General features: G+C 41.5%; 1 protein-coding gene across 1 annotated transcript in view; it reads left to right on the top strand.

Annotated features, from left to right (window-relative positions):
- Positions 1-17,192, top strand: part of Xkr4 (XK, Kell blood group complex subunit-related family, member 4) — a 392,869-nt gene that overhangs the window by 224,813 nt on the left and 150,864 nt on the right. The window contains exon 3 of the mRNA XM_005396125.2: positions 16,390-16,589. Coding sequence (XP_005396182.1) covers positions 16,390-16,589 — 200 coding nt within the window. The remainder of the gene's footprint in view (positions 1-16,389; positions 16,590-17,192) is intronic.

Consider the following 17,192-nt stretch of genomic DNA (forward strand, 5'->3'; position numbering starts at 1 on the left):
GCCTGTAGAGAAGAATGCTCAAAGACAAGAACAAAAAATGGCTTAAAATCCTTCATATTTGATTGCACACGTAACTAACTGTAAGCTGACAGCCAAGAGATTCATTTTCAACTCAGCCTGCATGGTGTATGGTGGTAGTGGTTCTTAGAACTCTGTGTGTGTGTGTGTGTGTGTGTGTGTGTGTCTGTGTGTGTGTGTGTGTGTGAGAGAGAGAGAGAGAGAGAGAGAGAGGGAGAGATGGAGAGACAGAGAAAGAGAGAGAGAGAAAGTTTAAAAGTCATATTTCAGCTTTAACTTTAGATTAATGCAGTTTAGTTTTAGGTGAAGCATTAGATAGGCACCTAGAAGAGAGAAATATGTACCACAAAATTACTGCCTTAAGGAATTTATTATCTGCTGACAGAGTTAACCACATGAAATAATTGGAGCACATACCTGTTCATTGGCTATGTTCATCAATATCAAGGGCATTCACTGATACCAGTGAGTTCAAAGGTCAACGCAGAACCATTTTGCAGCGCAGTAACCTGCAGTGGATTAGATTAGCATCAACCAAACGCTTTTATTCATGAATTGCAGATGACTGGGTATAAAGACTGAATGAAGGTAGTAGGTTCTTAGAGGATGAAAGCACTGTGGGAAAATCAGCAGTTAGGGAACGCTTGAGCTAAGCCTGGCGGAGTGATGTTGGAGATTTTGTCCAGGGAGCAACCACGCAGTGGGGTAAGGACTACAAGCATGCAGAGCCGGGGAGAGAAGTCTGCACAGGCGACGCCTGCCTTGCTGTGCAGCGTGGTAACCTGTGAAACTGGAATTGAGACCAGACAGTCTACAGGGCTCAGCAGGCCTGATGACAGAACAGAACCATTCTGACATTTTTGAGTGTGGCAGTGATGTAATGCTAATGGTAGTTTGGGAGGACCAGTGTCCAAGGGAGAAAAAAGATTATTAGAAGTGTTTCCTCTCTGCCTGAGATGTTACTGAAATAGGAATGTCTGTGCAAGACATTAATTTGAAGCAGATCCCGGGTGCACCAATAGGCATGCACGGAAGTAGGGAAGAAAAAGGAAGCAGACAAAAGGGTATGTTAGTAAGCAGGTCACACGGAGACAGCGGGAACTGAAGCCCCTGGAGACTGCGAGGCAATAGCCAACACACTTCAGAGCGGCATCACCTGATGGATAGGGAGTGAGTACTGACATTCCATACCCACAAGACACTGGCAGAGGGCGCTGCCTGGCCATTCGCTCCCCAGTATTTCCGCATTGTGGTGCATATGGACTGAGACAAAGCCGTCAGCATACACCAGACTGTGAGTGCCAAGGGGCCATAGGCAAAGGCACCAACGTCTCAGAACGCATCTGCTTGGAAGATGCCCTGGATTCTCTACATTTCCTTTCTTCCCTTTGTAGTTAAGGGGTAGCCCAGCCAATCCTGAATACTCTATAAGCGAGAACTTTCTGAAGATAGCTGTGTCGTGTTTCACCAGGGTATCCACTGAGATAGGTAACCAAACTGGCACGTAGGCTTCGACACTGTGGAAACTTTACTCATCAAGTTAACTTCAAATCCATATTGCTTAATATTGTCCTAAGCGTTTGAATGACTCGTGCTCCCATACATGGCCAGCAGGTCTTCCTTCCCTCTTGACAAGGGAGAAATGTACCAAATAGCCACACCTTCCTAAGAGAAGTTGGGTTGTCTTCCATGGGGTCACCTGATATATTTGGGCATGGTGATCTCCCCTAAGAACTCGTCCCAATCCTATTAAGATTGGCAGTGTACCTAAGGGTGGTCTTGTCTCATAGACTGAACTAATGGAATACCTCCTGGATGATCCCTTGGACTGGATTTGCATTCCAGACTCACTCAACTTCTTACTCAAGATCGATGTTTGAACATTTAAGGAGCATTTCACACTTAAAATAGTCAGAGCTCATCATCTGCTAATCTGCTCATTTTGGTTAGGGGCAACTCCCATGCTTCCTGTAGCTCAGATGACACATCGTAGCCTCAACATTGCCTCGTCACTTTCTCACACCCCGCATTTGCCACTAGGATTGCATATAACATACAACATGTACCATGGCAGCAGAATCCGGCCCCTACCTCCAAGTAAATTCGCAGAATCAGCCCTGTTCTCCACTGCTTCTGTCCGAGTTCCAGCATCAGCAGCACTTTCCAAGCTCATTGTAACTAAGCCTCTCTGATTCAGCACCTGCCTCCCTTCATTCTTTTCTCAGCCAGTGGCCCAGGGTCCCTCATAAGATACTGGCCCCATCATGTTCCTCACCTTTCAAACCAACAAACTGATTCCTCTCCAGACCCATAGGATGAGACTCTGCATTGCCTCTGCGATCCCTGCTATGCCTCCCCTACTTCCTCTGCCTGAATCACCCCCAGCTCCCTGATGCTTCTTGAGTAGATTAAGCATATCACATTTCAGGGCTTTGTACTCAGGATCTTCTCTACCTGCAATTTCCTCCTAAGATTTCAAGTGAAGAGGTCTTACATCCTCTGCCTGTGGATTTCCACCCAGATTTCATCTTTCCAGTGAATGTCCCTGATCACACGTCTAAATCAGCAGGCACCTCAAACCTCCTTCCCTTCCCTGATGGCTTACTGCAGCTGGAGCACTGAGCGTGAACTTACATGTTTCATCCCGTGCTTTTTCTTACCCTTCTAACACTTACATTCACATATCATTTGCTGCTCTTTACAGTCCCAGAGTAAGGAATGGGTGCTAAATAAGTGCTGAATGAACAAATTGAGTGAATACATGAATAAAAAATTGTTTACAAAAAGGGATTTTCCTGTTGGTGACACTGCACTTCTGTGTGTCAGCACTGTTCCCAGGGAAACATCTGTAGAGTAGCCATCTTGGTAGGTGTTCACAGAAACTTTCATAGAGGTTTCCCAGAAAAGGTTCTGCTTGGGGTTAGACCATCTAGCAGGAGGATGACCTGACTTTGCTGAAATTGGCACACTTTTTCCTCACCCTATTCATCAAATTCTTAAAACCAGTTATGGTCTGACAGTTTCTCCTGGGGAAGTAAAAACAGTTGAGAACATAGAGTATTGAACAAATAGGATAAGAAAATGACCATGGGAAAAGTTATTTTTCTGTTTAACCAGACTTATCTCTAAGAGCCTCTCTGTGCTGTACCATGTGGGAGCCATTTCCAGCAATATTCCCAACTTGAGGCAGCACCAGCTCTTACCACTGGAAGCTGGTGTGACTCCCTCCTGCTGAACTCATAGCTCAACTGGACAAACCGACCTTGAGCTCCTTCAGCCACTCTCAGAAATTAGGTGCCCAAGATGAAGCCGTGATAAACTCTAAACTAACCTGGCCAATAGGAGCTTGGAGCAGACATTCAGTGCTTTTCTCAGAATCTGACCACCCCAGGCACAGCTGACGCTCCTTGTGAAAGGGTGCCTTGCTGCCTCACGAGGTGCAGAGGAGGGACCCCTGCTGCTCATAAGGCACTAAAATATTTTAGAACAAAACCATCCCAACTTGTGCTCTTTTGCTCCTCATCTTTCTGTGTTTTACATTGTCTAATTCTGCCAAGATTTTGGAGAGGCACAATTTGAATTTCTCCTTCCCCTAGAATGGATGGATAGTGAACACATAATAAAATTATAGTAAGACAATAATAGTAAATGTAATGAAATGTCATTTAAAAAAAACAAAGTATTGCTTTTGGACCTAAACAGCTTGAACCACTCAGGCAAGATCTGGCATCTTTGGGATGGTGTGGCCGTAGACGTTCTAAGCATTCCAAATATCAGGAAGCTGATATTTTGCCAGTGAAATAAATTCTGTAATATTAACTTGAATGTGAACACTTCAGATGGAACCCCAGGGCCAACAGGAATCAGAGCAAGTGAGTTCCTAGACCCCATGCCATCCTCTCCCCTTCCCGCCTGGCCACCCAACGGATATGATGGGCCAGATGCATCCAGCCTATGGACATTTCAATTGTCCTTTAACACCGTAAGTCTCCACAAGTGAGCTCAGGCCAAGCATGAAAAGCTCCCTGGCAACATGCTGCCTTTTACAAAGGCTAACACGCGACTTGCATGTGTGCGCACACCAACATGTAGTACATTTCTTGTCCTAAATTCGCTCACTGAAGGTTGAGATTCTTTTACAATCACTGTTGTCTAAGGAACATGAGTCAGAAGAAATATTCTACTGTCTTGCTTTTTAAAATGTGGTTAATAATTTCTGATAATAGTCTTTCAATCATGTGAGGACTTGGATTATATTTGCATGTCAATATTTTGTCAACTAGTAGTCACTACTATATTTGCTCCCACACCCTTTTTCCATTCTAATACACATCTTATTATGAAAATATTAGTATACAGGGGCTCCTCTGCAAAGAATAATTTCAAGAGAAATGATTCTCCCCGCAAGAGGTAGATACAGTCAGTGTGAGGTATTAAAATTGAATAAAAAAATCTTCTTTCCAAGTTTGGGAAGTTCCCTGTCTCCGTCAGCTTCGCCAAGTCACCCAGCAGGCTCTAGCAATGCTGCCCGTCACAGGGAGAATTCTTTCACAGAGTTAACTTTATTAATTTTCCCCAAGGTTTGAAGAAATGATTGAGGACTAGTTACTTCTACAATTAATATTGTTATGAATGTATGAAAATGAAAGGCAACAAAAAGAACCCATCTCCCGTAGACACATGGCATTTTCACAGAATACAAATGAAATCAATAAAACAGGCCCTTATCAAATAGATGTGCACTAAGTGTAATATGACTTTGTACAACTCACTGTGTCATGTATTATGATACACAGCTACTGCTGGACGGCTCTTCTTTGCGGGCCGAAGTTAATTATTTTTGTCTGGCATGGACAGAAGCAACTGAAATGCAGCCGCTGGGTGAGTGTGTGCAGAGAAAGCCAAAGCCATAGTTAGTATGAGACGCAGTGCTGCCCTAGGAGGCAGGGGTGTGTCAGACGAGGAAACAGGGGGCAAGGATTTCTGCGAAAAGCATAAATATATCCTCCTGTCTTCTTTCCTTGTGAATATTTATAACATGCACATGAGAGGAACACTGCAAACACACTGGTTGTGTCGGAAGAGCTTTCCTGCTTCTAGGGAGAGCTGGTATGGCCGTGCACTGTGACAAGGACAATGAGGAGGAGGACAGTGTGAACAGGAGGCTCGCGAGTGTGGAAGAAGGCTCACTCCGGGTGGGGCAGCTCACCTTCGAGGTTGAGGGCAGCTGCAACTGTCCTTGTATGGCTTTGACTCCTAACCCTGGTGTCAAATGGAAGCTCAGACCTTTCATTCCACCCCTCTCAACACCCACCCATAGTGTAAGTGTGCAAACATGTACACACACACACACACACACACACACACTTTGGGTGGTTAATGGAAAGTAGGAGTAATGTAAATCAAGTCACTAGGAAATTTTCCTACCATAGAAATGTAGGTCAAAATTTTAAGTCATTTCTAGTGTATTCAGCCTAAAATGAAGATGATAAAAACTTGATATACTGCATTAAAACAAGGCACTACAGTGGTGTTGCTTATTGTTTAATGTGCCATATAGGAAACTTCTTGAGTTGTCAAATAATACAATTATGTTACTTGAATATATATATATATGTGTGTATATATATATATACATATATATATATGCACACACACAGTTGTTACTTGACTACATATATAATTGTGTGTGTATGTATCCTTATATATAGTAAAACTCCCAGCCAGGCAACAGTAGAAAACACCACTTATTGGAATCAGTGTTTATTAATATTGTTTATTTAAAGCTTTTCTGAACACATTTACTCTGTACTTTTTAGATAGCAAAAATAACAGCTGCTAATGGCTAAACTGTTTAATGTGCTACAAGATAATGAAAAACAGTTGAATATTAAAATGTATGGACACAATCCTCATCACCATTAATAACTTAATATGGTATAATATCCTCATAGCTATTAGTGTTTTCTGATTCAGCCAGAGATGTATCAGCAGTTTGATCAAAAATTAGATAACAATTGACCAAAAGTATTTAAGGACTGAAGTGTTTATTAAACATATAGAGTATCTGAAACTTGAGTTCGACACATCCTACTTTCATACAACTAATATAAATACGGTCTTGGTCAGACCCAGTCTGGCTATGTAATGCCTCACACACTGAGTGTTTGGGGTCTGCCCTGCGCTTCACCATATCGTGTTTCTATTTGAAGTTTGTGATGTGGGAGGCTGTGACTTGAGTCAGGACTGCTTTTGCAGTTGGAAAATGTTGATGAAAGGGAGTTGAGAGTTTAAATGGGATTGAAATCTTCAGCGTGCGACTGGATCTGATTTTGCGCGGGGTTCCATGTGCGTCTGCTCACGCAGCATGCGGGGATTACACGGCTGTGTTGCACGTTGTTGAGACTGCTGACAGTTACAGAACCAAGATGTGTGTGGGGCTGGGGATTTAGCTCAGCGGCAAAAAGCGCCTGCCTGGCAAGCGCAAGGTCGTGAGTTCAGTTCCCGGTACCGGAGAAAAAAACCAAAAAAAAAAAAAAAGAACCAAGATGTGTGGTTAGGGACTATGTTGGTAAAGTTGGTACGGGGTTCTCGGTAACATTTGTGATGTGAGGAAAATACACCTTTCACCGGTGTCCTTCCCAAAACAATGACTGGCGCGAGCGAGGAAGGCCAACGTCCCGTGGGAGTGTTTCCCTCCAAGGAGGAGGCAGCGTGTGCTACATTTCAGAGAGGCTTTTGTGGGAACTTCTCACGCTACCCCTGATGAGAGCTGTGTATTTCTTCCACTGTTCTCTCATGCTTAGTCATACTTCGTCCTCAATGGAAAAGCTTTAAAACTTTTTCCTTATTAAATGATACTGTTAATTACGCTAAACTTTTAACTGGAAACGTGGCTTTCTGTGAACCCTCCCCGTGATCTGTATGAGCATCTAAAAGGAGCTAAAGCTCTGCATTACTATGAGTTTGCCAGCCACCAATGCCTCTGCAGAGATAATTTCTTTCACCAATATAGAAAAGCAGAATATTAAGAAGGAAAATTTTAGAGCGCCCTCTCCTCCATTCCACCAGGACCCTAACCTTCATTTCCTGGTAATCAGGAAGTCTAGAAATCTTGCTTCAGAGTGGGTTGGTGACTGTCATGATCTTCCCCTCTGGAGGAGCAAGTGAAAGCCGTGCCCTGCCTGTCACACGATTCTAATCCAAAGTGACATAAATGCCACTCAGAACAAAATGCCAAATGAGAACTGAAGACGTAAAATCACCTTCAGTTCTTAGAGGAAAAAAAGGTAAGCATTGCAAACAAGCCAGGAGCATCAGTAACCATGGTACACAGCGACATTCCCATGGGAGTCGGGCACAAGGGTAACACATCCTCTGGCCTAACCTCACAACAGCCCAGGAGCAGGGAATAGCTCCTTTGCTTTCCCACAGGGGACCCCGGCGCAGAGGGTAGGTGGCTGTGAGATGCAGGGAGAAGAATTTCTCCAGTGAAATAGCGCTAACACTGGCACCAGGGAAATAGGTCAGCTTGACTTTCATCCTACAGTGCACAAATGGTTATTTTACAGGGGCTCACCGCCTGCCATCCTCCTCTTTCACCACACATGTGGTTGTAATGTGATAGGACGCCTCTGGGTGAACTGGATGGATAGGTCCATGATAAGTAGGTAGATAGACTGACAGACAGATGATAGATACATAGATAGATAGATGGATAGATAGATAGATATTAGATAGATGAGGCAGACATGATAGATTAGAGATAGCTAGATAGAGATTAGAGATAGATAGACAGATAGATAGATAGATAGAGAGAGAGAGAGAGAGAGAGAGAGAGAACAGAGACAGAGCAAAGCAGATGGTTGTCCACAGGTATTGCCTTCTCTGAGATCAAATGACCCTTTGCATATTCCGCAGTCTCAAGATGAGTTGGGTCCCAGGCAATTCAAAGGAAAATCTGAAGATTACGGTATCACTGCTACCATTTAACTTCTGAAACAAACAAATAAATTATTTGTAATGCCATTAACATTCACTGACTGCTCAATAGATAATGTATATATATGATATCATTCTTTGTAAAATTCCATCATCTTGTTTTTTGAGATAGCGTCTCACTATGTAAATCAGGCTACCTTTGAACTCTCTATGTGGTCCAGGCTGGCCTTGAACTCATGGCAATCCTCTTGCCTCAGCCTCCTGAATGCTGGAATGACAGGCGTGCGCCACCACACCAGGCTCCCATCATCTTTTTTTAAAGAACAGAATGGAAATGGAAGGTTTAGGAAATATAAAAAATTCCTCAGAGTCCTAGAACTGACAGCCCCAAGAGCTAAAGTTTCTATTATATCTCAGCAAAATCATGCAGAAGACAGCAAGAATATAGTGAACTCCGTGTGTGTGGGTGTGTATGAGTGTGTGATGATGAATTGCATATGATGAATTCCAGAATAATCAAAGCCAGGTAGATTAATGAAAGTTTAAGTCTTGGCATCAAGATGTCTGGACTCTTGATCTAATTGCCACTTCTCAGCCGTATAACCTCGGCAACGGATCCCTAAGCTCCTCTTTGCTTCATCCAGCGACTCTAGGCCACAGTATTATGGTGCAAGATTTGATTACCATGGTCCATGTAAGTAACCATGTTTGAGGATTAGAAACTTAAAAGTTAACATTGAAAATAATCCACTGGTGAATCCAAAACAAGTGGCCAATAGACATTCACACATGCTGAAACTTCAGTAGGAATTTAAAAGTCCCTAGTTAAAACATTGGTTATTTTTTACCCATAAAGTTGGCAAAGATATTTCTTTCAATCATGATACATAAGTGTTTAACACAATAAGGATACTCATACATTACTAATTAGCACAGCCTTTCTAGGAAGCAATTTTACAAGATACATAAAACATTTAAAAAATATAGAAACTTTGGGGCTCGGGCTGTAGCTCAGTGGCAGAGCACTTTCCAGGCAGGTACAAGGCCCTGGATTCAATCCTAAGCAATGCAAAAGCAACAAGAACCACATAAAATGTGCAAGTCCTTTAGCACTTAAACTTTATCTATATAGAAGGGTATCACAGCACTGTTAAGTTAGAAATAACAATAGTGCATAATCCCAACACTCAGAAGTCACCATGTTAATATTTTAGTGTTAAGCATTCCAAACTTTGTTCCACATATACACACAGAGAGATTTAAAATTACTGATGGGATACATTCCGTCTACTATTTCCACCTTCATCTTGCCTTCACAATCCGAGTTGGCACTCTGAATCTACAGGTACCATTTCCATAGGGTCAACCAACTATGGATCAAAAATACAAGAAAAAGAGTGCATCTGTACTTAACATGCGCAGGCATTTTTCTCGTCACTGTTTCCCAGACAATGCAGTATAACAGCTATGTTCAAGGCATTTTTACATTGTACTAGGTTTTACAAGTGACCTGGAGATGATGCAAAGTATAGGGGAGGGCTGTGTTGTTTATATACAAATACTGTGCCATTTTATAGAAGTATCTAGAGCAGCCACAGATTTTGGTATCTGAAAGGATCCTGGACACAAAGTCCTGAGGATACCAAAGTTCAACTGTACAATGAAGAAATGTATTATTAGATTAGTATCCTATTATTGGGCATTCGAGTTGTAACTGTTGCTTGCTTGTACTGTACATCCTTATAGCTCATTCTTGGTGAAATGTCCCTGCATGGACTTTTGCCTGCTGTTATGTTTGAAGGTTAGAGCCCCCAGGGGGTCCCCATCCTGGCACTACATGTGACCATCTCTGTCCTTGCCTCGTAGTGGTGAGACCTTCAGGTTACGAGATAAAGCCTTCCTGGTGACCACGCTCTCATTTCATTCTCTGTAATTGAGACCTGTGAAGGAGTCTCTTCCTAAGCAAAGGCTCAGACCCCTTGAACCTTCCCATCTGGAATGAAATTCTGATGCCTGCTACATCACGGGTGAACCTTGACATAGCTATTATGATGACTGAAAGAAATCACTCGCAAAGGGAAAAACAATACTCAGTGATTCCACTTATATGAGATTCCTGGGAGGGGCAAGTTCTTCAAGACAGGAAGTAGAACGGTGGTTGCCAGGGGCTGTGGGGGAGCAGGAGTGAGCCCCGTCCAATGGGCACAGGGCCAGGTTTCCCAGACGAAGGACTTCTGGGGACGGATGGCTGTGATGATTCCGGAACAATGCGCGTTACTTTATGTCCCTGAACTGTACACTTCAAATCATTAAGATGACAGGTTTTACATTATGTATATTTTACCACAATCAAGAAAAGGGAAACTACTTATACAGGCTCCAGAAACTGTTTTTTACACCCCTCTTGGCCTATCGCTGTTTGAATTCTGTGTGATTCTCTGTCTTACCTTGGGAAAGTCCATGAAACCAAATACTTGCTATTTCTTCTACAGGAAGACACCTGTCACTAGTGTCAGATTAACTGTAAATTTAAGGTGCTATAAATGCAAATGTTGCATAGTATCAGGAGGGTCCATGTCCCTGCGGACCACAGACATAGGAGAACTGTGTGCAGCTTTTTAGCCGGTGGCAGCAAAGAGCTGAAGGTACACATAACCTCCCTCCTGGGTGAGGGCTAGAAACAGCATAATTCAGGGAGGCCTTCCTGAGGGTTCTAAGACCTTTGTTAATGCAGGGCATGCCCCGGATTTAAAACTTCATGATAATTACAAGGAAGCTGAGCATCTATTCATTAATTTGGCCACAAGAACGCAAATGCTGTCCATAGTCCCTTAGTGATATGCCCCAGCTCTAGCACCTTCTCACCAGCAGTACCACTGGCATCTTCTTTTACCTAGACTGTTGCAATACTTTTTGAGCCAATTCCTCTCCTTTTCCCCTCACCCTACTGTGTTCTGTTTTCCATACAGTAGCTAATGCCAGTAAAAAGTCAGTTCCTAACTGTTCTGTTCAAAACTCTCCCGTGACTTCCCTATTCCTTCAGAAAAAGAAAACACACAACAAATATTGCATGTGCTCGATAACACTCACTGAATGAATAAAAGGATGGGAATCGAGTGCTTACTCATCATCAGAAACTGAGCTAGAACTGGGAATACAAAACAAACAATATTGTTTGCTCTCTGGAAATTTATACTTGGAAAGTGAGATGAATGCACACATGAATAAATTAAAAAATAATGTCACTTTCCCCTTGCCCAAGTGCAAATAAGATAATTGAACGGAAAGAAGGGAATGGCCAGTTCTAAGTAGGCGGGAAGAGAGGGTTGGGCGTAGATGATTCCTGAGTTGCATAGACTGGTGCATACTCTAGGGGAATAAGGAACAGCGACAGGCACTCAGGACAAGAGAACCACAAGAACGAGGGTATGCAAGTGGGGGCTCCTGTCTAACCACATCTAAGGGGCAGGGTCTTCAGGAGAGTGAGAACACAGGCTCTGTGACAATGAGGTTAACCCAGAGGTGAGATTTGAAAAGTTAAAGCAAATTCCTTAATGCCTTTATTTCCACTGTTTGAATTCACTATTTATCTTCTAGGCTATGGATTGAAATCTTTAAGATGAGAGAGATTAATTTTTGTTATAGACAGGTCACCCGTGAAGCAATGAAGAACTCATTAGAAAATTCAAAATCAATTAACAATGAGAGTTAAAATACACCACATGCCTACTATCCACCAGGCTTTCTGCAAAAACTTTGACTTTTATTACATTTATTCTCAAATTAACGTATGTGGTTGATACTGTTGTTTTTTACCTGTAGAGCTAGAGGTGCTAAGGTAAAAAGGTGCGGAGCTCAAGATCACACTGTTAGGAGGTTACTAAACCAAATCAGAAACCCAGAGAAGCAACTTTAGAAAAGAGAGGAAGAAGAAGTACATTGAAAAGTTCCAGAACATGTTCTGTTATCAAACATAGGTGGTGATGGAGATCAAGAGCCTAAAACACCCTCAGCGCTTAGCTCAGATACCTTGAGGGACAGCTTTGTATATTTCTGATATTGGAGATGCACCAAATTCATAAGAGCTGAGGGGAGACCTGGAAAGTAGGTAGATATGAATTTCTGAAGTAAGCATTGGAGCAACATGTAGCCTGGGGCATCTCCAAGGAGGGGAGGAGTGGGTACAGAGTTAACGAGATCAAGAGCTGATGGAAGAGTGTAAGGTATTGGATTATGTCCTCTCCACAAGATGATGAAGTTTTAGCTCTGTGCCTGGATGTAATCTTATTTGGAAGTAGGACTTGGTTACTGCAAATGATCACGTTGAAGCAAATGGAGTGGGTCTTACTTCACTATGACCATGTAGCTGTAAAGAGGAGAAATGTAGACATAGGAACAGACACACACACCGGGAGGTCGTGTAAGTCCGTGAATGGCAAAGGCGGCCAGGAACTGATCCAGAGCTGTAACACAGAGCACGGGACGGACTCTTCAATACGACCTTCAGAAGGAAGCGTCCCTGCTCGGGATTTCAAGCCTCCAGAAGTGAGAGACAATACATTTCTGTTGCCTTAGTTACCAGCTTGCTGTACTTTGTTAAAAGAGCCCTCAGAAACTAAAATACACAGGGAGCAGGCAACCTACGCCTGGAGGACTGAGGGGTGATTGGTGGTGACTGGACACTGAGCTTGCCAGTCAGAGAAGCAGCAAAGTCTATTCTAAGAGCGTTTCACGGAAAGAATGAGTCTGCGCAAAGGGGTGGAGATGCAAGGTAGGAAACGCAAGCGGTGTGTACTGCGATCTTCACAACTGGAAGCTGTGGAATGGTGCGAGAACCACAGGGCTGGGTAGCAAATCTCTGAACTGCACAGGCTGCATCTCATAGTGGTACAGAGTAGGTAAAGGCCGAAGGGAATGATGTAATCTGTGTTTTAAAACGGTAGTGTTCTGCAAATACAAGGGCAGTGGCAACATTTCTTTTACCCTACTAAAAGTACCCCAATAACATGGGAGGCACTACTAGGTCGGTAACTCTGAAGAATCATGATGATGCCTGCAGTAAAACTCAATGTGGCAATACTCCTACAATCATGTGAGGACAAATCAGTGAGAGGTCTAACCAATATGATAGCAACAGCCATGCAGGAGAAGGGAGAGAGAGGAGCTTGAAAAACCATCAAATCCCAGCAAGCACTCACAGGAAGGCTTAGTGAGCCCATTTAGGGGCAGTGGGAGAGGCTGGGAGGGTGCACTCCGTGAGCCAGAGCAGGATGAGCCCGGGAGGCCATCACACAATCAGATCCAAAGCTGTGGGACCAGTCTGGCCCCTTCAGCCTCCGTTGCTAGCAAACTGACGACCTCTAGAACAATGCTCACGCTGACCGAAGAGAATCTGCTGGGACAAGATCCAAATCAGCAGGATGAGCACAACCATAGGAAACTGAAATATGTCCAAATGGAAGGGAAGGGGAAGGAGAACAGAGGCAATTAATCTCAGAAGATAGCAAGGGGTGTCTTCTTTTAATCACTGCATGAGAGTGACAGAAGAGTGTGCTCTAGAGCTGTGAAGCCAGCAGAACTCTCCTAGACCACTCACCTCTCCTAAGGGTATGTGAACACTGAATTAACTTTTCATACTCAACAAGAAAAAAATCAACATGATTATGAGATGAGAATAAGAAAACTAGTGATATTCCTACATTGAGTACATGTCAGAGAAACACATTCACAAAACAATGAAAGAGCCCATAAGCTAGAAAGAAGAAAAAGAAAGTACTAAAGCATTATATATATTAGATAGGTAGGTAGCATAACTGTACTGCTGATGTCTGATGGTTTATTGAGGGGAACAGTTAATGATTAATTTTTTTATTTTGACCAATTTTGTGTGCTTATATCTAGTAATCTGAGCAAGTTATGTGAAGACAACAATTTACAGTATAACAACTATTGGTGAATTCCCACAATCCTGTCTAGTGAAACTATGTATTGTCTCTAACGTTCTTTTAAATTTAAATTACTTTCTTATTCCTTTCAACGATTTGATCAATCTTCTATTCTTACATCTGGCAATCTGAGCAACTTCCTGGAAGATTACAATATGTAATTTAACAACTGTTAATCCTTATCATTTGGTTTGAAACCGCAGATCATTTTTAATGTCCTTGCTTTGTTTTGTTTGTATTTTGCTAGTGTTCTTTTTTTTTTTGGTACTATTTTCTTTAAAATAAAAAAAAACAAAGATACTAAGAAAATTATAAAAGCTATGAAATGAAAATATCCATCAAAATTAGAAAAATGCAGAAAAATTGAGTAGAAAAAAGTAAAATTTTAACAAAAAGCTTGATAGACCTCAACACTGAATACCAACTTTAAAAAACTACAGTGGGTCAGAAATGAAAACTCAGGAAGAAGGGATGTGACATGATTAAAATAACATAGTTAGAAAATAGTAGATGGAAAGAATGGAAAACTTTTAAACAAAATTAATTTGAGATTAAAAGGGTTCAGAAGAAACAGAAAATAGAGAAAGAAGATATAACAGATATATAAATGAGAGGTCTCAGAAAAGAAAACTGAAACAACCAATTAGAAAAAAATACTGAACACTCTAATTTTAGGTAACATAAAACAATATGTTAAAGCTCGAAACCACATAATGAAGAAGAAGGTCACAATCCTTAGAAAATTGTTTAAGAATAGTCATTGTCAAGATACATTCTAAAAAAATTATTTGCTTTCAAAAGAAAATATACTTTTGTCATACAAGTGAAAGGTCTAAGCCTACAAGAGAAAAAATGCTAGATTTTGGTCAGACTTCTCCATGACAACACTTTATGCAGTAAACAAGGAGGTAACAGGTTTTAAATATTCACTGAAACACACTGCAGAGTTTTCCTTCTGTGCACATTCCACCTGTCCCACTTGCTCTGCCCGTGAAAGGTTGTCCGGACTTTTCTGCTCTTCAGCTTCCTTTGTTTCTCCCTACTTCTCTTTGCTTCCGGTTTCTGAGAATCTGCATTGACCAAGCACGGTTCTCTCACAGACTCTAGAAATGGGCTCAAATCTCAAAGTAAAACTGTGAAACTTGAAGGTCTGTGTAAGGAACTTTATCCGCATCCTTGGCCAAATTGGTAACCACATGCTGTTATCAATCATCTGAAAGAACTCAGAGAATACTGTCCATTCTCTAGTACCTTTCTAGAGAGATTACTGGAGAGCAAGCTCCAGACACCAAATACTATGCAGACAGTGACCAAAGGCCTGGAGAAGTAGTAGTCTAGCTAATAAATAAAGAAGCGTTGTCAACTCAGAATATCATTATTTGCAGCACTGACTGCATTTTCGTCACTGGAGGATAATGTCGTCAAAGAGAATAAGTGAACACGGTGTGCTTCCTGGCAAAAGCATACATCATCACTTACCTACAGTAATCAAACTTAAATCTCACCCAAATTCTAGCAGGAACTTCTTATTTGCAGAAAACACAATGGACAGTTTTTAAACATACCATGCAAATACCATCATCGTCAAGACAAAGAATATGCAAAAAGTTTTTTTAAATAAAAAGGGGAATCCATAGAAGAAAAGAGATAAAAGATATATATCAAACAATCATGTGAAGACCTTGTTTGGGTTGCATTTCAAACAAACTAATAAAAATTATAATAATCAGGAAAATATGAAAACTGAGTACTCGATAATATTAAGACATGACTGCCATTGTTTATAAGTGTTATGGTATTGCTGTTCAAATTGTTTTTATAGGTGTGGTAATGGTATTGGTCTTTACATTATTTTAATAACACATTTACAGGTGAAATAATGTGATGCCTAGAGTTTATTTTAAAATAATGTGGTCGCAAGGAGAAAGTGCCAGAGTATTTGGAGAGACAATTAACACTATCCTGATAATTACCTAATCTGAGTGAAAGGTGTAGCAGATTCATTAACCTATTTGTTTTTCCTTTTGTATATGCTTGAAAATTTCAGTAGTAAAAAGTTTTGTAAAACATAAGGTTTACAAGCTCACACATATTAATACATAAGACTTGACTTGTGTCCTAGAATAAGCCTATCTCTTGGTTGCTGTGGGGCATGCAGAAGATCTGGTGGAAAAGATTGTACAGATTTTTAAAGTAGCAAATCCCTTCTACATCTGAATGCCCATCAGATTAAACCCCACTCTTCATATTGTAACTCAACGGAAAGCCTGAAAGGAGGACTAAATCGCAGTGATGTTTCAGTGTGAGCATTTAAGAATAAGGGTGTTCAGGAAACAATTAACTTTGAGCTTTAAATTGCAAGTCACCAAGTTAGTTGCCTCCCATGTAAGCTTGCATATGATGCCTTGCCAAAAAGAAAACCAACCTGGGAATTAGAATTATCGATTATCACTCACCTCCTTACTCTCTTCTGTTTGCTTTCTAGATATTTCCACACCATATACTTAGGCATCCGGAGCCGGCAGAGTGGAGAGAACGACAGGTGGAGGTTTTACTGGAAAATGGTGTATGAGTATGCCGATGTGAGTATGCTGCATTTGCTAGCCACCTTTCTGGAAAGTGCTCCTCAGCTGGTCCTGCAGCTCTGCATTATCGTACAGACTCATAGCTTACAGGCCCTCCAAGGTAAGGGCTTGCAATTTGGTTTCTGAATTTGGGGAAGGATTGACTGGCTGATTGTGTCAAATGCCAAGACACCGTCCTAATGCCCGTTGTTCCAATAGGACTGTTCTATGTCTGCATGATCTTTTTTCACCATCACTTGTCATAGTGAATTTATAGAAAGAACATTCTCGTTTGCCCTCCAGGTACCCTCTTAGTAGGAAGAAAAATAAAAACATGCATTATGACTTTACACTTGGTCAATATGGTGGTCAAGTCAAGGGTTTTTGATTTTTTAAAATAGAATAATTTTTAAAAAATTATAAAGAAAGCAATAGCTGTCGTCCTCTAACATATAGGGGTGATTCTTACCATTCCTTGTTTTTGGAAATATCACCTCATATGTTGCCAGGGTTGACCCTGAACTCACCATCTTCTGTCCTCAGCCTCCCAAGTAGCTGAAATTACAGATGTGTGTCAGCACACCCAGCTCTGCCATTCCCTTTCAACATCAGGAAGTGGAAGCAGCGAGACCGAGGTTGAACAGAAGTGGGAGGCATTACCCTGATACTTTAAAAAGAAAAAAGTTCTTATGGAAAAATATTGTCACTATTTGACAACATATAT

The sequence above is a fragment of the Chinchilla lanigera genome, unplaced genomic scaffold, assembly GCF_000276665.1.
Source record: "Chinchilla lanigera isolate Chin_1 unplaced genomic scaffold, ChiLan1.0 scaffold00053, whole genome shotgun sequence".
Classification (NCBI taxonomy): domain Eukaryota; kingdom Metazoa; phylum Chordata; class Mammalia; order Rodentia; family Chinchillidae; genus Chinchilla; species Chinchilla lanigera.